General features: G+C 51.7%; 1 protein-coding gene across 1 annotated transcript in view; it reads left to right on the forward strand.

Annotated features, from left to right (window-relative positions):
• Nucleotides 1-2638: 2638 nt before the first annotated feature.
• Nucleotides 2639-24583, forward strand: part of NOS2 (nitric oxide synthase 2) — a gene marked incomplete at its 5' end in the record, with an annotated part of 37058 nt that continues 15113 nt past the window's right edge. Inside the window, 11 exons of the mRNA XM_080826898.1 lie at nt 2639-2748; nt 10634-10718; nt 11496-11618; nt 13231-13379; nt 16755-16917; nt 17654-17745; nt 18661-18802; nt 18901-19040; nt 20382-20556; nt 20649-20750; nt 23897-24091. Of these exons, the coding sequence (XP_080683024.1) occupies nt 2639-2748; nt 10634-10718; nt 11496-11618; nt 13231-13379; nt 16755-16917; nt 17654-17745; nt 18661-18802; nt 18901-19040; nt 20382-20556; nt 20649-20750; nt 23897-24091 (1476 nt within the window). The remainder of the gene's footprint in view (nt 2749-10633; nt 10719-11495; nt 11619-13230; nt 13380-16754; nt 16918-17653; nt 17746-18660; nt 18803-18900; nt 19041-20381; nt 20557-20648; nt 20751-23896; nt 24092-24583) is intronic.

The following is a 24583-nucleotide window of genomic DNA, read 5'->3' on the forward strand; positions in this document are numbered from 1 at the left end:
GGAATAGGGCTTAGAGTGAGGCAAACTCCTAATCATCCCTCAAAACCCTGTCCTGGTGTCTTCTCCCCTGCAAACCTTCTCTGAAGTAGACTCAGCTACTTCAACCATGCCATCCCTCTATCACTGCAGGCATCACATTGTACCAGAATTATCCATCATTCTCTCTAAGCTTTGCATTCCTTGAGCCCAAGGACTTAGGGACTTTCCTCAAGCAGACTGGTTTCCCTGAACAGAACCGGCTAAAGTGTAAAAGAAAGATGGCTTTGATATGCTGAAACTCACTGCAGTCTAGTCCTATCTTCCATTCACTCACTCATTCATTCATTCATTCATTCAACAAAGATCTTTGAGCTTCTCTTCATGTCTTTTTTGTGACTCAGTTTATCTTACACAAATTCGGTCCATTATAATGCTGCATTTAAGTTGGGATGGGCGGGAAGGAGATGGATGGATGGCAACAGTGACATGTTAGGATGGTGAGATCATGGTGAATGATTCATACCATGCAGGAATACTGTATTTGAAGTACTATAATAAGTGGAATTATAAGAAAGGATAATTTTCCATAGAATAAATTATCAAAGAATTGATTCTACCTGCCGTCCTCCCGTAGCTGAAGGGTGAGACATCAGCGACACCAACATCTGAGCGGTGTCCCTTTGCCAGCAGCTTTCCCTCCCCTCCTCAAACCACAAGCTGAATATTTCAGTGACCCGACTGGAACACTGGCATCACCCAGCCCCACCGGACTTCTGTAACCTGGGCATTTTCCAGCATGTTCCATGCTGTCAGTACTCCCCAGCTTCCTGGACTCCTGCCACCAACTGGAAAACTGAGAGGCTGGACAGGAATTAACCAGAGAATTCCCTGATGAGGGATAAGAGGACCCAGATGCTGAAAGCCAGGCGAGTGTGGCTTAGCTAAATGAAACCTGGCTTCATGATGACTCCTGTATCAGACCCCTGCCCCCCACGCCGCCCCGGACAAGCTGCTGCCATGAACCTGAGACCAGGAAGCAGTGGGTTTACCGAGGATGCCCTGCACAGAGTGATGTAACCGTGGGATCGGGTCACCCACAGGCCAGGAGCCCCAGTCATAAATTAGCTAACTGTACACCCAGCCGGGGACACTCCCTTTGGAAACAACAAAAAGGGACCTTTATGCAAAAACGGCTCCCTGGATGACACGGGGTGGATATAAATACATCTGAGCTGCTGGTGTGCTCATAACTTTGCGGTCAGTTGAGTCTGGTACTCTCTGGCCTCAGAGGAGTCAGCTTCGCTGGTCTGAGACCTCTCAGCCACCGTTGGTGAGAAGACCGGCTTGGAGCTGGTTCCAAAGGCTTCAAGTCCAAGTCTCCCCTGTGTGCTTGTCCATCCTCTGGTAGAGACAGAACAGTCAACTGCGGGGTAAGTTGTCTTCATTTCTGGGGGAGCTTCTGTTTCGAGAGGGTTTTGCTTCTTCCTGTTTGGGAAGGCCCTGAAAACCATGGGAATTTTCTGCCTGCAGAGATAAACGGGCGGAAAGTCTAAGAAATGCCCATGGGAGGTTGGGCCGTTTGAAAAGAGCATCTGGGTCAGATATCTTTCCTGCAAACTTTGCTACATTGCAAGGAAAACCTTTTTGGAAAATTCAGATTGGAGAGCGGGGAGGAATCCACTAAGAATTTTTACCCGGATTATCCTTATAAGGGGCACCTCTCCCCTGGCAAACAAATTCTGTGAAGGTGAATATTATTAAGTCCATTTTACGGATGAAGGCATGAGTCTCAGATAAATAAGTTGATCCAGGTCATGTAACTAGTAGAGCCAGGACTTGCACCCTGGTTTGGGGGGCCTCTAAGATTATTCTATGGGCCACATCACACACTGCCTCCCAGGGCAGAGGGTTTTGCCATTGGGAAGGCGTGCTGTGGGCAAGCCCAGACCAGCCTGGGCCTCTACTTTGATGTCCCTTTTTCGCCTTGTTTAAAGAAGATGGTCTCAAATGTTGAGAGTTGAGTGCATTTTTTCACAAACAATTCCACAAACAATCTCACAAACAAATACCCTTCTCCCCACCCACCCCCCGGATTAAAAAGGCAGCAGACGGTATGGTGGACAACAGTTGTAAAATCTTAAAAGAAAGGCAGCTACAACTTGAGTGCGCTCTCCAATGACAGGTGTAACATGACAGTTGCTAATTAGACTGCTGGGAATGACCTTGCAGGACCAGGCAAAGACATCCACATTTCAACGCAAGTGGGCTCCTCTCCAGTTGCCCGGGGTTGAGGAGGGGGGCAGCAGGTCTCATTAAGGAGGCTCGCAGGGTACGTGCTTTGTCCTCATTTAGCTATGGGTTTCAGTGTCTTTCTTTTAGATTGTTATGTGGCTTTGTGAAATTAAAAACTATGTCCATGGATCCCCAAATCCAACCTCCAGATAGGAGCAGAGGTTGTAAGTGGGGATGAAGTGGGTGTGTGAGACTGTGTATGTCAGCTTTTGTACTGATTCTGTAGTAAACTACACATATGGAGAAGGCTCGCTTCTGCAAACTCTTCCCAACCTTCTCATCCATCTCCTTCCCCTTGGTCAGCCCCACAGTGAAGAACCTCAGAGTTTAAATCCAGACAAGTGGCCAGCTTTGCAAAGCCATAGAGATGGCCTGTCCCTGGCAGTTTCTGTTCAAGGCCAAATCCTACCGGTTCAACTTGACCGAGGAAACGGACATCAACAACAATGTAGGGAAAGCCAGCCGGGCCCCCTCCAGGTAAGCTTTGGCCTCCTGCCACCTGCTGCTTGTCAAACCCCCCCCCCCCCCGCCCCGGGCTCCCATTCCCTGCTCTGCACCACCCACTCAGGCTTCTCACTGCCTCTGGCTTCTCACTGGAGATCTGTTCTCACAAGTGACTTCTTGGATGCCCCTTGGAATTTAGTGCAGCCACTGTTTCATGGACACCTCACCGTGCCTGACACTATGTGGAGAAGGAAGGGACATGGCAGAGTCTTGCCCCTCAAGGATTCTGGAGTCTCGTTGTTGGGGGAGGGGGGGAGATAGGAAGGGAATACGGAATATCTGACTTGAGAATGGGAGGCAGTGGTGTTCAGTGGTTAGAACCAGGGCGGCCTGGCTGACATTCATTCTGATTCACTGGTGTGTATGCCTCACCAATGGTTCAATAATTTGAATATCAATCTGGTGTAGAGTACCAGGATGTTAGGCAAGGCTTGTGCCGGGCTGCATGAGCTGGCCCTGGGCTGTCTCTCATTAGCTGTGTGACCTAAGGCCAGTTAACCCCTCTGATGCTCAGACACATGAGGAGAGCCATGGGACCCTCCTCATAGCATGTTGAGGATGAACCGATAGTGTGTGTAGAGTGTTCTTAGCAGAGTTGCCCATACATAGCGTAACTCAATTAATACGGTCTCTTGTCGTTGACCGGCTGCCCTGAGTTACTGAGTAACTCCGTGCCAAGGTTGTACGGGGCACTTGACCTGCATTGCTTCTCACCTGATGCCCACAGCGGCTCTGTGAAGTGCAAGTTATCGTCTCATTTTACACATGCAGAAATAGAAGCTCTAAGAGGGGAGGGACTTCCCTCGGGTCACATGATTGGTCATTGATTTCCCCACCCACGCCCCCACCCCACCCCCAGTCAATCTGCAATAACATGATCCTATGAATCAGAACAAAGCCCCAGTCCGCACAGGGCTGCCCCCCAGCCCCCCAGCCCCAGAGAAGCTTTCCCGTGGACTCCCCTGGGCAGTAGGGCCACCCTGAGCACACCTGCCAGAAAAGCAGCAAGGTTAAGAGCTCAGGCTTGGAGATAAGCAGGTGGTTTTGCCACTTATTAGGCCTGTGACCTTTGGCAAGTCCCCTAGCTGCCGAGCCTCGGTTTCCTCATCTGCAAAAAGGGGGGTAGGAATGCCTCTTTCCCGGGGTCATAGCAAGAGTTAAATGAGTTTTCACATGTAAACAACTTTGCCCCGTGCCTGGCAGAGAGGAAATGCTTGATAAATGGCATTGGTCGCAGCTGTCGCTGATCTTGCTGAGCACAGCTAGGGCAAGGCTGAGCAGTGTGAAAGAGGGTCCCCTCTAAGGGCTTCTCAGAAGTGAGATGGGCTCCGTGGACTTGAAGAGAGGGTAGAATGTTGGGGGTGGGGGGCGTGAAGACAAGTAGCAAAGACATTCCAGGAAGAGGGCTGGGCAAAGACTCAGAGACAGAAGCAAGCGTGACTGTGCTTGGGGGCCCTCCATAGGAGAGACGAGGCAGGGAGCCACAGGGTGTGGCTGGAACTGAAGGAGGACGTGTTGGAAACCAGGCATTCTGCGCGGTGGTGGCCAAGAGACCAAGAAGTGAGAGGGCAGGGTTGGAGAGCCTCTAGGTGTCCTTCTGGCACTTCAGACAAATGCTGCGGACTCACAGCAGCTTCATCACTCCTCCCAGGGTCTCAGGAGGTCACCAAATCATGCGTCCTTTCCTTCTCTTCCCCTCCCGGCTGCAAGCCTTCACACTGGCTCTGACCTCTATTACTCCAACTTGACTTCTAGCAAGCCATGCTCCTGCTCTAGAGTCCACAGTGGCTCCCCATGGCCTGTCACCACACTAAGGCTTGACCGTGGCATTCTGTAGGATCACCCCTCCCAGACGGGGGGAGCCCATCCCACCTGCCCAATTCCCCAGTGCCCGTACACACAGCACATTCTTACCTCCACTCATCCAGACTCCCCACTCAACCCACCTCCCCAACTTTTGAGATCACCCTGAATCCTACCCCCCCCCACCCCCCTGCAGTGTGGTTTACAGCCTTTAGCCCTGAATTCCACACTCCTGATAGCGCTGACATTGATTCCTGACTTGTGGTTTTGGACCATTCAGGCAATCTGAGCTGTAGGTTGACTTGAGGCAAACAGCTGAATTATCTTCTTAAGCTGGGGGGAGCTGGTGGGAGGACTCACACAGGTATTAGAGGCGATGGAGAGAAAATAGTGCGTGTTAATTCATTTATCCCTCCAAACAGTTCATGAGGAGTGAGTTTTTGTTACCCTCTTACGATAGCCGGGAGGACACTGGAGTCTAGAAGATTTAAGTAATTTTCAGGATCTCACAGTTGGCAAATGACAGAGCCAGGAGCCAAACCCGGCATTCTGGCTCATAACCACTACACCGAGCTGCCACTTCATGGTCCTGGGCATGTCCCAGTCTATGAACAATCACTCGCCGAGGGCTACTTACCTGGCAGGGTGCGGGGGCTTTTGGAGATGGCTGTGAGCCCTTCTGTTTAGCAATTAAACAATAAGTTGAGTCATTTACTAACAGCTTACACAGCAGCTAAAAATAACAAGGCTTATAAAGTCCTTATTATGGTGTTGGTGTTGAGGCAGGAACTATTACTATCCTTACTTTACAAGGTTGAGTGACTTACTTACTCAAGGTGGGCATCCGGGGAGTGGTAGAGCTGAGGTTTGAACCAAGTCCAAAATCGTAACCTCTATGCTCAGAGGGCTCTCCCTGAGGGCCTACTAAGGGCTGAGGAAGGGAACCAAGAAGAGAGACAGAGTTCTTGCTGTCAGGGAGGGGATGGATGTGGGAAAGGCTGCCTTCCTCTGCTTCCGGCAGGAGTATAGGCAGAATGGGATGTTAAAAGAACTTTCTATATTGGCGCAGAGGAGGGGCTGGCAGAGAGATAGACACGAGGTTAGAGGACAATGTGGGCGCCCCAGAATCTCTTCTGCGGAGACCGTGGGGGGCCTGGCCTGGTCGTAGTGTGGGGAGGAGTCAGGTGGGAGAAGGCCTTGGGGACCAAAGAGGCCCAGCTGGACAGCAATCACACAGTGAGGGGGTGGGGTGGGCTGGGAAGGATGTTCCTGGAAGAGGAAGTAGCAGTACAAAGGGGATTTTACCCTGAAGGCAATGAAGCCAATTAATATATTTTTTTAAAAAGGAATTTTCAAATCTGTTCAGATGTAATAAGACCAAGAACCTATTATATGGGACTCAGGATTCTCTATTTTATGTAAACAAATGATTAGGAAGTGAGCATGGGGTGGGTGTGTGTTTTAGAGACAAAGGCAACTGTGGGAACATCCAGGTGGAGATACATAGCATTGGGAGCAAAGTTGAGCTAAGTATTGTTAGCTGGGCTGCAACTGCCTCTTTCATTCCATTTTAATTTGGGTTTGGGATTAAATATTTTGGAGTCCTTGCAGGAGGCACCCCTGTACTTTGAGGTTGAGGGCTGCTGCTCTGTCCCTGCCTGGACCCTAGAAGTTATCCTAGACCTAACTAGATCTAGTTATCCTAGACCTAGAAGTTATCCTGGACCCTAGAAGTGTTAGGAACACCTCACAGGTGGAGTAAGGTCAGGAGGAACCGCTCCTTTTAGGTAGCAAAGACCAGGACCCCAGAGGGGTCCACCACCACCAGCAGCCCACAATGCCTCCCACTAAACGTCAGCCCCAGCCATGCTTCCTCTGGCTGCCTTCCTGGAATCACACAGAACACTCAGAAGAGAAATAGCATGCTCTTGGGGCAGCCCTGTGAGATAAGAGAGCTTGAGCTGTGGCCTGGGGGGCTGCTGTGTGGTCTCAGGCAAGATTCTTAACCTCTCTGGGCCCCTAGCTGTTTTCTCAATCAGGAGGAAACAATACAGAACTGACTTTTGGGCTGGAATTCGTAAGGGATGGATGATATAACAGCAAAGTTTGCTTTCTAAACTCGAAGCGCCGTAGAGTGGGAATCATTATGATAAACCCTGCTGTTGTTTCACGAGGAATAAAGAAAGCCGAGGCTGGCCGCGCAGGCCCGTGATCTTGGCCCAGAGAGGCCAGGGGCGTCCTGAACGCCGACCTCCTTGCGGACGCCGAGGGGCGTAGTGGGCCGGGGACACAGCCAGGAAAGCGGAGGCTCGGGCCGTCTATCCGGCCCGGGGCCAAGCACAGGGTAAAGCCGGGAGTGGCCGCACCTCCGCTCCCTGCCCCCGGCTCGCTCCGCCCCGGGGCGGGGGCTGCGGGGTCCCGCGGCAATAAAGGAGCCGGGGCGGCGTGGAGCGAGGCGCTCTGGGAGCTGCGCCCGTGGGGGGGGGGGGGGGCCATGCGCGAGGGGCTGGGCTCTGCGTGCGAGGCCGCCCGGCCCCGGCTTTGCCGGCTCCTCCGCCGGATCCTGCGGCCGCAGCCCGCCTGCGGGCCCCGCCGAGCCAGGTACTCCCGCCGGGCCGGGTCCGCCCAGGGAGGGTGGCGGGCGGCTCCGCGCCGGGACCTGGCTCGAACCCGGGCGCGCGGCCCAGATGCGCTGCGTGCCTCGGGTTTCCGTCCAAGTATGAGGGTTGGAATGCTCGCCCCCGTAAGATTCCGATGCGGATTTACTTAAATCAAGTGTTTTCCTCGTTTAGAACGCTTTGGAGCTTGCAGTTCAGTAGCCACAAACGACCCAGGGAAGCTCCGCGTGCTCCCCGGAGAGGCGTCTACGCGGGCAGGAGTAGGAATTGGGGATGTTTCAGCGTTTGGGAACTTTCTGGATGTTTCAGCACAGGGACTGCTGCACGCTTTAGGACAGATAGGATGAAGAGGGCAAAGAGGTTCTTGTTTTACGAATTAGACCCATTTCCCAGAGTGCCCCCACCCCCCACCCCGTGTATGCAGTGGCGGTGGTCAGGAGTGGAAACTGCAAGGGAAGTCAGGACCCCGTTACCCCAAACGAGCCACACAAGGCAGTCCATCCTTTTTTTTTTTTTTAATATTTTATTTATTTATTTGACAGAGATCACAAGGAGGCAGAAAGGCAGGCAGACAGAGGGGGAAGCAGGCTCCCCGCTGAGCAGAGATTCCCAATGTGGGGCTCGATCCTAGGACCCTGAGATCATGACCCGAGCTGAAGGCAGAGGCTTTAACTCACTGAGCCACCCAGGCACCCCAAGGCAGTCCATCCTTAACCATCCTCAGTCATTCGGAGGCTTGCGGATAGTTACAGGGTCTAAGAACCACGCTCCAGCTTTCCTGCTGATGGCAGATTCTTAAAGGGCCGTGGCTCCCTGGAAGGACCTAACAGGGCTGAGCATAGCTGTGGGTTTAACCAAATTGCAGGAGCACGTGGATAGACTGCGCAGTAATTGGGCTACAAGTACTCAGATCCTTAGTACGCTCACCTGGCTTCCAGCTACCCGGTCTCCCAACAGCAAGCCCAAAGAAATTAGCTACCTGGGGGGAGGGGGGGGAGGGGGAGGACGGTGACTCGGCATAGCTTTGTTTATTAGTTTTGCAAATTAAAAAAAAAAAAAGATTCCTAGTTATGAAGGAATGCGTGGTCATAGTTAAAGTTGGAAAATGCAGAAACCTATAAAGGAAAATTCAGATCGATGCTGTCATCATTTAATGCTAGTCACTGTTAATTAATATTTACTGGCATTTCCCCCAGGTGTTTTTCTGTGCTTGGGCGTGCACACACACACACACACACCCCGAGCGTCAGACCATATACACAGTTTGAGGCATTATTTATAATAGTGGAGAAGCTGGGCACAACCTAAATTATGCAGCCATAGGCAATGCGATCAGGCGGACTGTGGACCCCTCTGTAGAGTGGATTTTCAGGTAGCTTTTCGATATTTGGGAGCAGTAGTTAGGTGAACTATGGAAAGAGTGTTTCCCCATCTAAACGTTACTGTGGACCAGTACGCTTCTCAAATTGTCCAGTCCTGTGGCCACAAGTAAGTAGAAGGAAGCAAAAACGAGCAGGGGGGAGATGGGGGTGAGGGGTGATGGCAAAAGATTGAGAAGAGCAGGGAGGCATTGCCTCATTGAGGACCCTAGCCTCAAAGCGTCTTCTGATTTAAGGAGCCTGGTGACGATCGCTCAGCCGTGGCTTACCTGTTCTGACTGTACAGACTACCCTATTTTGGATTTTTTTCCTGGTGGGGCCCCCAGTTCGGACCAGCGGCTTGATGGCAGTGGGTTGCATGGAAGGCCCTTTATAAGGCTGTTGAATCAATCACTCCATTCAGGTAGAAGTTGCTTTCTGATACATACTTACGTTCTCTTAAAGAGACACTTTCTCTTTATAGCTATAAATAACATGGTGCTTACTATCTAATGTATGTAATATACAGTCATTACTTTTCCCAATAATTAAAGTAATACATACTCATTCTTCATATTCCAACACATTACAAATAGGTATAAAGTGGAAAAATGAGAGGGTGCCTGGGTGGCTCAGTGGGTTAAGCTCAGTGGGTTAAGCTGTCTTTAGCTCAGGTCGTGATCCTGGGGTCCTGGGATTGAGCCCCGCATCCAGCTCCTTGCTCGACAGGGAGGCTGCTTCTCCCTCTGCCTGCTTCTCCCCCCTGCTTGTGCGAACTCTCTCTCTCTCTCATTTTCTGACATAATTTTTTTGAAAGTGGAAAATGAGAGATCCTTATAATACTTTCTGACTTCCTTTCCCCTTGGATGTGTGCACACACACATGCCCACCCCGGAAAATAGCCAAAAGGACACAGAACACAGTAAGATCTCATCCTGTGCCCCCAGAGTGTGATTCACCCCAGGAGCAGGCGTGTGTGGGGTGCGACTCTTGGGTGCTCACGTGTAAGGGGCCCAGAGAGGTCACATGCCTTCTGTTCCCTACAGCATTTGCCAGCAGAACAAACCTGGAATTTGAAACCAGAGACAGTGGTTTCTAAGTGATTTCAGACTCCTAGGGCTTTTTCATCTTCCAAGAACAGCAGTTCTTTGTATCTCTCATTTTAAGGGGTGCCTGGGTGGCTCAGTTGGTTAAGTGTCTGCCTTTGGCTCAGGTCATGATCCCAGGGATCAAACCCCACGTTGGGCTCCTCAGTGGGAAGCCTGCTTCTCCCTCTCCCTCTGCTGCTCCCGCTGCTTGTGTTCTCTCTTCTCTGTCAAATAAATAAAATCTTTAAAAAAGAAAAAAAAAAAATAAGCAACGTATTTTTTAAAAGAGTCCTTGACTTCCAGATACCCTTACTGAGACATCTTTGGATGACATGACGTCTCAGATTTGCTTTGAAATGATAGCAGACACTGGGAGAGTAGAGTTCAAACAAGCCTGGCAATTGGGTGGGGTTGAATCTGGGTGAAGGGCCCATGGGGATTTATTTCAACATTTTTTTCTACTTGCGTATGCTTAACATTTACCATAAATGCTTAACATTTACCATAAAATAAAATTATGTTACCATAATAACAACTTAGAATAAATAAATAAACCCAGATAAATCAGGGGCTTTACATAAAAAAAGCCCAAGTCCCCCCAGACAAGTGGGTAGTGGCAGTGCTGCTGGCCTGGGAGGACAGGGTGGAAAGGAGCCATTCCCTGGACACTCAGTGTCATCCCACATTGGTACTCAGAGCTTCTGTGGGTCACCATTCGGGCAGGCAGCTTTGGCTTAACTCCCTGCTTTGTAGCAGGAAGGCAAGAGAAGAGGAGGGGGAGGGAGGTTGATGATGATGGGGAGATTGGGTCTGACCAGCTGCCTCCCCCACCGCATGCACTCCTCTTCCTGACCAGCAGCTGAGAAATTCACTCCCACCCTCTGAGCCTCAGTTCCCCCATCCATCAGATGAGGGCTTAGCAGTGGGGGGCTCCAAGATCCCTCTCTGCCCTTAGATATCCCTATCTCATGCTGGCTGTTTCCTTTTACAGTCTAGTGACACAGGATGATCCCAAGTGTCACAGCCTCGGCAAGCACCGGAATGAGTCCCCCCAGTCCCTCACAGGGACAGTAAAGGTCAGTGAGTCACACGGGTGTGGGAAGCCTCTTCCTCCCTCGCCCAGACAGATGCAGGTTGAGCAGCCTGGTGGAGGCTGGGGTCTGGGCAGTGAGTGGGGACCCGCAGGGGCACGGGTAGGGGTCAGGAAGGGCCTTGGGAGAGTGGGATGATCCCTGGTGGGCAGGAATAGTGGCCCCCATGGTGCTTTGGCCCCTGGATCACTTGCCAGTGTGGGCTGACAGGCGTGGATGAAAGGCGACCATTCGTGGAGTCGGCAGTGGGACACCCCAGTGTAATTCCAGACTCAGCAGCTGAGCCCTGGTCCCAGCCTCTAGCCCACAGGGTCCATCTTTCTGAAGAGCTTTGGACCTTAGCATAACAGACAGGTGGGCAGAGAAATGGGTGAAGATATTTTCCATATTCTTAAATAACTCCAGGGAGGGCAGTGGTATATTCTCGCTTGCCCCAATTTCTGTTCTCTGCAGTACTGGCTGTGACAGTCGTCTCCCTCGCATCTAACCTCGGTCCCTCCTGTTGCAATTCCACCGAGGGAGCATTTGGCAGGGTCTTGGGTGAGGAGAGAAGCCTGGCCCGCAGCCCAGGCACCTGGAACTCTTAGCAGGCACTGGCCCAGATGGCCAGGCTGCCCGGAAAGGAGGAGGGACACAGACCCACATCCTGACCCGCGTCCTCACCCATAGGCCCCCACCCCAAGCCAAAGTAGGGCCCCTGGGAGACCTGTGGGGTGCCGGGGTGAAGGCATTTGTAAATTGTTGGTGTTTTCCCCCTCTTAGACGTCTCCAGAAACCCTGGCCAAGCTGGATGGGCCCCCATCGGCCTGCCCTCGGCATGTGAGGATCAAAAACTGGGGCAGCGGGATGACTTTCCAAGACACACTTCACCACAAGGCCAAAGGGGTGAGCAGTCCGGGGCTCAGGGAGAACCACCCTTGTCCCAAGGTGGGGAAGCCATTTGGGCCTTTAGTAGATCAAATGGATGTTCCCCTGGGCAAACCAGACAATTATCTGATTGATCACAGGGTGCTGGGAACAGAGGCTAGTGGTCTGTACAAATCACAGGACATAGATGATGCCAGCCCCCTGGTAGTCCCCTCATGGATGCTGGATTGTCCAGGAGATGGGATAAAGGATCACAGGAAGAAATTCAGTCTTTTGAGATACCGCATAGTAACAGGGAGGATTTTTCCTTCCTTCCTTCCTTCCTTTCTCTCTCTTCTTTCTTTCTTTCTTTCTTAAGATTTTTTATATTCATTTGACAGAGCAAGCGCACAAACAGGGGGTGCAATAGAGGGAGAGGGAGAAGCAGACTCCCCACTGAGCAGGGAGCCCCATGCTGGGCTCCATCCCGGGACCCTGGGATCATGACCTGCGCTGAAGGCAGATGCCTAACCAACTGAGCCACCTGGGCACCCCCCAGGGAGAATTTTCTAACAGAACTGCCCAGGGGTTCCTGGGTGGCGCAATGGGTTAAAGCCTCTACCTTCAGCTCAGGTCATGATCCCGGGGTCCTGGGATCAAGCCCCGCATCGGGCTCTCTGCTCGGCAGGGAGCCTGCTTCCCCCTCTTTCTCTGCCTGCCTCTCTGCCTACTTATGATCTCTGTCTGTCAAATAAATAAATAAAATCTTAAAAAAAAAAAACAAAACTGCCCAAAGCTGGACTGAGCTACATCAGGAGATAGTGAGTTCCCTGTCACTAGAAGGATTCAAGTACTTTTTTTTTATTGACACATAACATTGTATTAGTTTATTATTTAATAGATACCTAACATAATGATTCATTATCTCTATATATTGTGAAATGATCTCCACAATTCTACTAACATCCATCACCACACATAGTCAAGTGCTTTTTGATAGGGAGATTGGAGAAGAATTCAAGCAGCTAGTGAGTACTTGGAGTAAGTGTTCTTCAAGGCTCCTTCTCCTAAGTTTCTTATTCTAACTATAGAATGCATTCTCATTGTAAAGTAGAAAGTCATTGAAAATTTCAAGACCTTGAAAGTGGAAAGATTTCCCATACCTTCCAGAAATTACCAGTTAACATTAGGGTGTACCTCCTTCCAGCATTTTTTCTGTGCCATCCTCTGACTTCAGGATTTGTATCCTCTCCTTTTGGTTCATTTTGCCTGAATACCAAGTGTGTTTCCAGGAGCTGCATCAGCTTCTCTAAATGAGAAGATAGTTGAGATACTCCCAGGGATCAAGCTGTTGACTTGGCCCTGGGTCTGAGTCTGGCCGGGGAGCAGGGCCAGAGAGTGAGCCCAAGGTGGTAGGAATCACCCTGGCTTACACCTACTTGGGTCAGCCAGTAGAGGAAAGGAGGTGTGTGTGGCAAGAAAGCTTGGTGGACCCCAAGGAGGAGGTGCCACAGGGGTGGAGAAGGGCAGCAGGAAGCTGGAGAGGCTGGAGTGGGAGGTGGCCAGGAGAGTTGGCCTGGAAGGAGGACCCTTGTCAACACCTTCCTGAGGGGCCAAGCAGCCCCCTCACCACCTACCTCTCTCTTTCCAGGAGCTTGCTTGCAAGTCCAAGTCTTGTCTGGGAGCCATCATGAACCCCAAAAGCTTAACCAGAGGACCCAGGGACAAGCCTACCCCCCCAGATGAGCTTCTACCTCAAGCTATTGAATTTGTCAACCAGTATTACAACTCCTTCAAAGAGTAAGTCTCACTTGGGCTGGATCGCTATGGACCTCTTTCCCCAAGCTCTCCTGTGTCCAGTCATTTCCCTCTGACCCCAGGCCCTTTCCCTTTCCAGAGTCACAGGGGCCACAGTTTTTCAAGGGGAAAGACCCCAGAGTCGGTTCTTGTAATCGTAAGCAGGAGAGGCATAGCAATGATGGTTAAAAGTGTGGGCCAGGAGTGTAACTGTTTGACCTTGAATTCTGGCTGTGCCGGTAACCAGCCCTGGATCCTTGAGGAATCAGTTCACCCTCTCTGCACATCAACTTCCTCATCTGTAAAAACGGGGTGAGAATAGAACCCAGCTTTGAACAGGGTCTTCACACTGAGTAACCTTGACAATGAGCTGATATGCCCTCTTTTAATAGGAAATGTTGGAGAGAGGAAGGACTTTTGGGACCACCTGGTCAAAACTCCACCAGGGATGAACAGGGAAGTCCAGTCCCAGCTAGAAGCCATGCCATCTGACCTGGAGAGGGCAAATCATACTCTTTGCACTGAACTCTGTGGGGTTCTATATTCCTAGGTTTCCTAGAATACATGATTATTAATGTAAAGCTCACTTATAACTTTAGTGTAAAAATACACAAAGGGATTATAAGACAGAATGGCTGAGGGAATGCATTTGCTATTTTATGGGCTGGGAGGGGAGTATGGTTTTTACGGTGTAGGCCACACAGCTCTTTACTGCATGAACTGAATCACAGAAATGCACCTGGGATCGCCCCCACCCCATGGTGGAAAGAGTGGCTCCTGGTGATACCACGTCTCCTCTTCTATGATCCTGCAATGTCTGAGCTTCTGAAAAGTGCCCTAATCTGCCAGGGCCTCTGATTTCAACCCTGGCTGTCCCTAGAGTCACCTGAGGACTTTGCAAAATGCTCATGCAGGGTACCCTGGGCCAAGGACATCAGGATCTCAGGAATCGTGGACAAAGCAGAGCTCTGTGTTTTCTAAAAGCTTGTTCAGTGACTCACCTACAGAGCTGGGTTGAGTAACCCATTGGGGGTTGGCTGCCATGTGTGCTGAGAAGCCACAAACTCTATAGGAGTGCTTGTGGCTTGGAGGTTCAAGATCCTCGGGCTGTCAGCTCTGCCAATGACCGATGAGCCTCTCAGGGTCTAGGAGGTCTCCTGATGGGCCTCACTGGACCACCGTATCAGTACTGACATTCACTGGGCACTAAGCATGTTCTGTTCCCTGCGTAAGTGTTTTATAAGCAATGCTCACCACAACTCTGAAAGGAATACCCACCCCCCCATTTTATAGACACCTGTAGGAATTCCCATTTTACAGGAATGAAAGCCCACAGAGGAAATAATTTGCTTGAAGTCAGATGTTTCGGAGTCCCACAGCTGGATGTGAACAGGCAATTTGGCAGCAGAGCCCCTGCTTTTAACCTGGGATCTGGCGTCCAGCTCTTTGACCTTGAAGGTTCTAACTTCATGCCGGACCTGGGAGGTCCTGCTGGCGTGTAGAAGGCACTGGGTGGATGTTAGCCCTGGGAAGCCACCGGGTTGCTCCTGGAGGTTTCAAAGAAACCCACTTGTTTCTCACAGACAGAAGGTCCGTTTCTCAGTCTCAAGTCCATACCTCGAACCTGTCAAAAGGTCCTGGGAGTGTGAGTGACAAATGGCAGTCCATCCCCATGATCACACAAGCAGCCAGAGTCACAGACAGCTGGCAGGTTCGGTCTTCAGCGAATGAAGGATTGTATAGTTAGAAACTGTAACTTGCTGAATGTTCTGTTCAGATCCATTCACTGATGTCAAAAGCTACGCTCTTTTTTGTCAGAACTCATAGGCATCATAGCATCTGAAATGCAACTCTATGAAAACAGTGGTAAAATGCAAAACTCTAAAGGAATAGGGGGAAAATGTAAAAAAGAACCCTTTCTTACATAGTCACATACTAACACCAGGGAATGGGCTCAAGGTATCCGTGATTTGGTGATTGCTACGCTCTCCGTGCTCGGACGCCGAGCAGGGAGTCTTGCTAGAAGCTTTGTGTGGGGAGGGGGGCTCCCAGTGTGACTGCCTCAGCCTCACCCAGCAGGTGACACCTCAGCCAGGGGTGTCCTTGCCGGTAAAGAACCCCAAATGTTTTGTCTCTGGGCTTTCTTCTTTGATCAAGAAAGAGCTGTCAAGATACTCTTCATCCACAGAAAAGGCCATTCTGTTCTGAGTTGTCCTCTCTCCTTAATCAAGAGTTCATTCCTTAAATCGTTCTGTTTGTTGCCATTTCAAATTGTCTTTGGTGTTGATTGGAAATCTCAAGGTTGCTGTGTGTGTGTGTGTATGTGTGTGTGTGTGTGTGTGTGTGTGTGTTTTAAAGCCTTTCTGACTGAATCCCTCCCTGAGGGATATTTTGGCCATCTGGGAGGGGTGAGAGGGAACAGTTTAGAACAGTTTAGAAATCGCCCCCAGGAGTGCTGGCTGAGCAGGCGGGAGGTTGAGAAACAGTACATTCAAGGGGTGCCTGCGAGGTTGGACCATGCTGTGGAGGGCTCCTGCCTGAGTAGGCCCTGGGGCCCTGCAGGCTGGGTCCTGAGCACCCATCCCTGTTCAGAGAAGCGTGGGCAGGCCCTCAACCTCTCAGCGCTTGCAATCCCCCCAGAGGCAGAGGGTAAAAGGTTAAGAGTCGGGGCTTGGCATCAGGGCAATGGGAACCTGAGCCCTACCTGCTCTTTATCACACTTACATTCCTGAGCCAGTCCTTCACCTGCCCTGCAGGGCCTTCCTACCCCGGACTATAAAGTGGACAAAAAACCACCTCCCTCACAGACTCAGTGAGACCCCAACTGTGAGCCGCATTGCCCAGTACCTGGCTCAGAATGAGTTCTCAGTACACGGGAGCCGACGTGGGAGGGACAGCTCATCTCTGGACCATGGGAGGTGGCCAGGAGGCAGGATGTGACTGTGACTTGACTGAATGGGTCCTTCTCCAGTCTTGCAAGTGTCTGAGGATTGTACTCCTTGCTGATGCTTGCCAAGCTGAGATGAATGGGATTAGAGAAAAAGCGCCCAACAACAAGGGTGTCAGCGGGATCAAGAGCATTGGGTAACCAGCAGGAGCCAGTGGAGAAATGAAAATGACGCTCCCTATTCCAAAATGAGGAAGAATCTCAAGACAGGGACAGCAGAGCGTTAAGCCAAGCCTGGGGCCCTTCTGAGCCCAGGTTCCAGGGTCCCACACCTGTGAAACTGGCCCCAGAGGGGGATGGTCTCCCTGAGGGACATCTTGCCCTCCTGGTCGCCCAGCTTAGTTCCTGCTTCTGTGGATTGAATGAACCCCCCCCCCCCCAATCTAAGGCCATCTCATTGTTGATCTTCCTGCTGTCTTCCTGTCCCCCAGGGCAAAAATAGAGGAACATCTGGCCAGGGTGGAAGCGGTAACAAAGGAGATAGAAACAACAGGAACCTATCAGCTGACGGGGGATGAGCTCATCTTCGCAGCCAAGCAGGCCTGGCGCAACGCTCCGCGCTGCATCGGGAGGATCCAGTGGTCCAACCTGCAGGTGGGCTTCCTTAGGCCTGGGCAGGGGTGGAACCTGGGAGGTGGGCAGGCACTGAGCACAGGGCTCTGAGCAGACCGGCGGGGCTCCCTGGTTCTCTCTTCATGTTGGTGAACATGAAATGGGGCTCATAGGGCTCCCCCTGGAAGTCTAGAATCTGATTGCAGGACAGGATTTCTAGCAGGTCTGTGGTCTCCCATTAAACCCAGACGTAAAACCGAATGAGCTGTTGAGACCCTGGTGCTGCAAGAGAGGACCGTTTGAATCCTTGGCTCCCAGGAGACGCTGTCTTTATCCTGGCATCCTTCATTGCTGGATAATATGGAAATTGCTTGGACAAGGAAATTGATGAGAAATGCCAGTGAAACAAACACGGGTTGAAAGAAAATGCTGGGAGCCCAGTGTGCTGATGTTCTAAAGGCACTAGGCTCGGGCTGTGGGAATCCCCATTCACATACCCAAAAGTCAGGTTTTCTTGAGATTTGGGTTTTGATAGGGTCTTCCAAGAGGGGTTGCCTGGGCTTCCCCCAGGGGAGCAGGAGAAAGGCGGGATGGGGCAGCCCTGAGATGGAAGGTGTCGCTGCAGAGAAAGAAGAGAAACTTCTTCTTTGCTTGGTGCTTGGGTGGTGGTGGGGCGTTCGGGCCACTCCCCCTGTTCCCTCATAACTTCGCTTCTGATCAACCCCGGACCTCTGTCCTCACGGTCCTTGATGGTGTGGGCTGGGTGGGCCACGTGCAGGTCTTCGACGCCCGGAGCTGTTCCACGGCCAAGGAAATGTTCGAGCACATCTGCAGACACCTGCGTTATGCCACCAATAATGGCAACATCAGGTGAGTTCCCCTTTCCCGGGGCTGCAGCTGGGGCCCACCCTGCCCCAGAGTCTGAGCCAAAGGATGCAGACAGGTTTACGGAAGGCTTCTCTAGGAGAAGACAGGGAGAAAGAGAAAGGAGAAAAATGCAAGCCTCCGTGAGCTTAGCCCTTCTTCCTAGCCCATGCCCCTGACTTCCTTCTGACTTGGAACCATTTGGAGGGGGCGGGGATCTTTGAGAAGCAACATCGTCACTGCTCAAGGTCAGGCTCCCTGCTTTTTAGAAGGGATGAGAGGTTGGTTTTGCAGCTCAAGGCTCTAATGTGTCATTTTTCGCAGGACTGGGAGTCACTCTTCATCAGCACGCATCCCCCTCTCCTAACCTTACCTTCTCCTACCCTCAGCCAAAGAGGTCCAGGCTGATGGACTGAACAGCCTGTTCGGCCATTCATTCATTTTTCTGTTCAGCAAACAGCGCCCCTATAATGGGGACCTAACCCGTGACTAGGCATGGCAGTGGGGTGGGGATAGTACAGAGGTGACGAAGACCCAGGACCCTGCCCCAGCCCACTGTGCACCTGTTCCCAGTGCTAGACAAGCGTCCCGCTCACCGGACTGCACCAGAGAAAGGTGCAGCGAGGGCAAAGGCTGGACAGCTGACCCCACCCGAGGGATGGCGAATATCCTGGAGGGGGTGGCCCCTGTGTTGGTCTTAAAGGAAGGGGAGGTGCCGGAAGCAGAAGAAGGAGAGGGAAGGCATGTCAGGAAGGGGGCCCTCAGACCCGTGAGTGGCATGTTGTGTTGCTGCAAGAGTTTAGCGTAGGTGCAGAGGGATGGGGAGCGGGAAGACAGGAGGCAGAGGGGGACCTGGGGAGGCTGGCTGGGAGCCCCCACCAAAGCCGAGGAGTCAACAGCACTGTCCTTGTCTTGGGGAAGGTCGGCCATCACCGTGTTCCCGCAGCGGAGCGACGGGAAGCATGACTTCCGGGTCTGGAACGCTCAGCTCATCCGGTATGCGGGTTACCAGATGCCTGACGGCACCATCCTGGGGGACCCCGCCAGCGTGGAGTTCACCCAGGTATGGGGTCCGGGCTTGGTGGCTGACAGAGGGGAGCCAGAGGGGTCAAGGGGCCTCATTTGGGCCAGTGGACTCATTTGAGCCCGTCTTGCCCCCAGCTGTGCATCGACCTGGGCTGGGAGCCCAAGTATGGCCGCTTCGATGTGGTGCCTCTGGTGCTGCAGGCAGATGGCCGTGACCCTGAGTTCTTCGAAATCCCGCCCGACCTTGTGCTCGAGGTGCCTATGGAGCATCCCAGGTAAGCAGGCAGGGCTGCTAGGGTGTGCCCGCTCCATCCCTTCCTTGGGGAGATCTCCGGCCTCAGGCCCCTCCTTGCCCCAAAGCCCAGCCAGCAGCAGGCAGTGGCACAAGGGCTAGCTCTCGAGTCTTGCCTTGTCAGCACTTGTGCAGCAACCCCAGGCTTGGGACTTGGGGCTCAGACTTGACTTAGAAGGATATGTTGATGATGAGGGGGAGGCAGGGGCTTCGACAGATGGGACCCTAGGAACTTGGGAAACAGTGACCTTGGGGGAGGAACCCTCAAATGGCTCTATCATTCTCACACTGAGCAGCCCAGGCCTCTTGTCTTCCTGCCAACTCTCTCCCCTTCTGACTGTGGTAAAAGTATAAGGCCATAGTGACTTCTGGAGCTCACCTGGTTCAGCCCCTGCTCTGGGCAGCAATCATCCTCACAAAAATAATGGAGACTCACTGTGTAGCATGTATTGAGCTGGACTCTTCTTTTTGTCCCTTGCATACACTGAACTCGCTCCCACCACAGGGCCTTTGCACTTGCTGTTCCCTCTGCCTGACATGCCTTTTCCTTAGAAATTTAAAGGATTCATTTCTTCTCTACAGTGAGGTATTTCCTGAATGTCACCCCCTCTGAGAAGCCTATCCTGATCACTCAGTCTAGAGCAGATACTCTCATTTTCTACTACATCACCTTATTTTTCTATTCATCTGTTTACTTGTTTAGAGTCTAGGCTCTAGTCCATAAGCTCCTTCAGTAGAGGGGTCTTGGCTTTCTTGTTCAGCTATATATACCTAACACCTGAAGAGTACCTGGCACATAGTAGGTGCTCAATTATAAGTATTTCTGGAATAAATGCATTTACAAACTAGTGACACCGTCAACTTTATTAGTAAACCCATGAGTTTGATACTAGTATCTCTGTTTTACTGGTGGGGTTACTAAGGCTCAGGGAGGCTAACTCACATGCCAGGGTCACACAGCTGGTAAGTGGTAAGGCAGAACTTGAACCTGGGCTTTCTGACACTAGAGTCCTTAACTGCTATGTTGTGTTGGGTTCTCTGAATTTGGTACGGCGCCTGTCACATGCTTGTTGCTTAACGCATGTTAAGTAAGTTACATAAGTAACGTAATTAATGTACGTAAGTTACGTAATTAATGAATGATACCTACTATGCCCAGTTCACCTCTCCAGGCTGGATGAATTTAGAGAATAACACTTGGAAAGAAGTTTTTTTGGTTGATTCTTTTCCTGAAGCCTTTTTTGTCTTTTTGTCGTTGGGGATGGGGGATGAGGGTGGGCAATAGTGCAGGTCCCGTTGAGCACTGGCTCTGCCTCCCTGCCAGGTATGAGTGGTTCCGTGAGCTGCAGCTGAAGTGGTATGCCCTGCCCGCAGTGGCCAACATGCTCCTTGAAGTGGGTGGCCTTGAGTTCCCAGGGTGCCCCTTCAACGGCTGGTACATGGGCACGGAGATTGGGGTCCGGGACTTCTGTGACGTTCAGCGCTACAACATTCTAGAGGTAATAGGGCCCGTCTGACGGGGCCAGCTGCAGGTGTGGGTCTGTCTGGGGGGACTCTCAAGGACCAACTCACCCCATCACTGCCCCTGCAGGAAGTGGGCAGAAGGATGGGCCTGGAAACACACAAGCTGGCCTCGCTCTGGAAAGACCGGGCTGTCATTGAGATCAATGTCGCTGTGCTCCACAGTTTCCAGGTACGTTGTGTTCTGTGGATCCGGAGACTTTCTGGTCAGAAGGTTCTCTGGTCTAGTCACTCATATCATGCTTGGTTCTCCCCTGAGAACGTTGTCCATTTCTTCATGTATCACACCAGTACTGAGCATCTTGTTTGTGCTAGGCACTGGGGATGCAGAAAGATAAGCCCTCCTACTCTCACTGGGTCTTCTAGTGTAAACTTGAATGCTTCTAGCAACAGGCAACTCCTTACCTTTCAAGACTTGTCCGTCCCCGAGCTTGAGTGCTCAATCCTCTTCCCTCTCCATTTCTCAAGGACTTTATTCCTAAAAATGCCTCCCTACTTCTTCTGTCTCATCAGTGTCTTCCTCTCTGCTGGATCACTTTCAGCAGTGACTAATAGGCTGTAACGTTTCCTATTTCCAAGAAATAAACAACCAACTAACCAAATAAGAACCACAGCTACTACCTCATTTTCCTGTTTCCCTTTGCAGCTAACCCACTGCAAGATCTCATACACCTCCTCGTCCTCCAGCCACTCCAGTCAGACTTCTGTCCTCTACCACTCTTCCGGTCACTTCCAGAATTCTTGCTGTTTTCCAGACTCACCTAGATGGTCCCACCTCAGGGCCTTTGCACTTGCTTTCCTCCTCTGCCTAGAACACCCTTCCCACAAATCATCCCATGACCTCCTCCTTCCCTTCATCCAGGTCTCTATTGTCACCTCCTTAGAGTCATCTTCCTGACCACACCATGGAAGACGGCACCCTTACCCTGACTCCATCCCAGCCCTCTCTCTTCTTCCTTTAACTCTGCTCCCACATCACATAGTACATCTACTTCTTGCTTTTCCTTTAGGGCTGGACCTTGTCTCTCTCGTTCATTATTCCAGGAGGTAGGAGAATATCTGGCCATACCGAATGAATGAATGAGAGCCCGTGTCCCCACGAGCAGGGGCTACTCTTTGCTTCCCTCTGGTGAGCAAATGTACCCACCCTGTGGGTCCACACACGGGTTAGTGCTTGTGTGGGACTGAGCCTTCTCCTCTGTGTGCTTCTCTTACTCATATGAATGCCCCCCTTCCTTTTGGGAAGGAGGGAGCGGATGTGTGAAGATACTACTTTAGAGGCTGAAACCATCTCCCCAAAGCCATCAGAGGCCCTGGAGGCCAGACCGCTAGGAAGACAGTCCTTTATACATTCAGCAAAATACACTGAGTGTTTTGCACGTACAGAGCACTAGGCTTGGCTAAGGATGTGAATGGTGAACAAAGTAGACAAAAACCCTTTCGTTGCAGAGTGGAGTGGGAGTTGACATGAAACAAACATCCAGTAAATATTTACAATTGCGCAGTTTCCCAAGGCTGCTCACCCCATAGGCAGCTCAAGCCTGTCCTTGATTGTTGGGGCGGGGGGGTTGGTCTGAGGCGGAACAGGAAGAGCCCCCTGGGGCTGGCCCGGCTCAGAAGGACCCCAATGCCCGTGGACCACACATCCTGACTTCCGTGGGCTCTGTGCACCAGCCCTGTCACTGCAGGATGCAGATATGTCCCAGAAAATCTGCTGATCTTCAACTGTCTCCTGATCGCTGCCGACTGCATCCCCCCATGGCTAGAGTGTCTCCAGGACTTCCTTGTCACCCTCCTTCAGGATAAACTTCCTCATCTCTAAAACGGGAATATCGTAGGACCTCCCTTGCTAGGTTATTGTAGGAATTAAATGAAAATGTATGCAAAACACTCAGCTGTGCTGTCTGGCCCCTAGCAAACCCTCAGTAGGCCTTAGTTTTATGGTTCTTATTTATTATCACCATCATCAGTTTCTGAGCTTACAGCTGGCCCGGCACCCGGGACCTGCTCGTACAAGTGTAAGATGGCAGAAGACCCCTGAGCCCTCCCTCAGCGGGCTGCTCTGGTACTTCTGCCCTTGACTCGGGCAGCGTCCTCCTCTAGGAAGGCCCCTTCCCTGCCTAACTTGTGCCCATCCCTTGGGACTTGCCTCTGCTTATGGGACCCCTGGGTGGCTCGTTCAGCTAAGCGTCTGCCTTTAGCTCAGGTCATGATCTCGGGGTCCTGAGATTGAGCCCCATGTTGGGCTCTCAGCCCAGGGAGGAGTCCATTTCTCTCTCTCCCTCTGCATGCCCCCGACCCGCCCCCCACCTGCTTGTGCTTCCTCTCTGTCAAATAAATAAATAAAATTAAAAATATATATACTTGCTTCCACTTAGAAGCAGCTTCTGGAATCCCTTCCTCCTCCAGGTCTGTGTCTGCGCTCAACCCCCCATGTCCCCCAGCAGCCCCTGCACTTTCCTCTATTATATCTCATAGCAGACCACATGGGCAGCCAACTTCCTCTGTGTCCCCGCCTTAGAATATAATCTAACGCAGAAAAGGGGCCTTGTGTTCACCTCTGTAATGCCTGTGCCTGATGCGCTGCCCAGCAGACACAAGTAAGGATGGCAGCGAATGCTTACTGCGCATGTTCTGTGCTTCAAAGGCTTAGTGAGTTTCAGCAGCTAATAGCTCAAGGTCACATGGACAGTAAGAAGCGACGGTTTGAATCATGACATTAAACAAATGTCTTGACTCAATGAGCTGCCCCAAACAGTGAGGGGTGTGACTGCCTCTGTTGGATCATTCCAGGAAGGCTCAGACCCCTTGGCTTCTAATTTTAGGATGTGGGACATTGTGGTGACTTGTCTTCCATAGGCTACGTTTCCCTCCAACACTCAGTCCTCTCCAGAGATGTCTAGTTTCTTCTTGGCTGAAGGAACTCCTGGAACTCTCTACTAACCAGTGGCAAGAAGGCTCCGTGGTGGGATTTATCAGCATCCAGAGGGAGCCATTTGTTGGGAGTTGGGGGAGACTTGTAGGTGTGGCCTGAGAACAGGATATTGCCCCTACAGGGCTGAGGTGGGGGACCACCACGTGACCTGTAGGCCCACTATGACTATGGTGATTTCTGGGGCTCCTTGATACTCCAAAAGTGTCTTCGACTTGAGTATTATTTTTAGCTGCAGCGAAGTGGCCAGGGGCAATGGTTGTCCCATTTTGCTGATTACCCGGCCTTTCCACAGTCCATCTTGGGAGCCCTGCAGCCGACTGACCACACTCGTGACTCCCCCATCCCTCTCCTCAATGCCCCCTCTTTGCCTCCTTCTCATTCAGAAGCAGAATGTGACCATCATGGACCACCACTCAGCTGCAGAGTCCTTCATGAAGTACATGCAGAGCGAGTACCGCTCCCGAGGGGGCTGCCCAGCTGACTGGATTTGGCTGGTCCCCCCGATTTCTGGGAGCATCACTCCTGTGTTCCACCAGGAGATGTTAAACTATGTCTTGTCCCCATTCTACTACTACCAGGTAAGGGAGGGCTTTCCTCTCCTCTGTGTCTTGGGAGCTCAGGGGTGGAGAGAGAGAGTGTGTGTGTGTGTGCGTGTGCGCACGCTCACTTGTGCAGGACCCAGAGACCTATGCTTTTCAGGCTGCACTCACGGGAGGCTGAGCAGCGTTTGTCCATTTCCACAGAGGGTGGGACTTCAGGAAATAACTTTTATTCTACCTTCAGGGGCCCATTGCTCCACCGGGGCTTACGCTTCTGAGGCTGACCGCCATTACCCTTCTACCCCCACCCCCCATAGACAGTTGTAGCCCCTGATGCCGAAGAGCTTGGCTCCTGGGTCAGACGCGCCTGCGGGCAACTTTGCTGCCTCCTGGCTGTAGGATCTTGGGTGGGTCTTTGCACCCACGTGAGCCCTGCTGTTCTCATCTCTAAAAGTGATGGGAGTTAGCTCCGCAAACGAACTGGTAGATGCCCAGCCCAGAACGCATTCTGTCACCGCTACCTGTTGAAAC

This window comes from Martes martes, assembly GCF_963455335.1.
Source record: "Martes martes genome assembly, chromosome: 16".
Lineage (NCBI taxonomy): Eukaryota > Metazoa > Chordata > Mammalia > Carnivora > Mustelidae > Martes > Martes martes.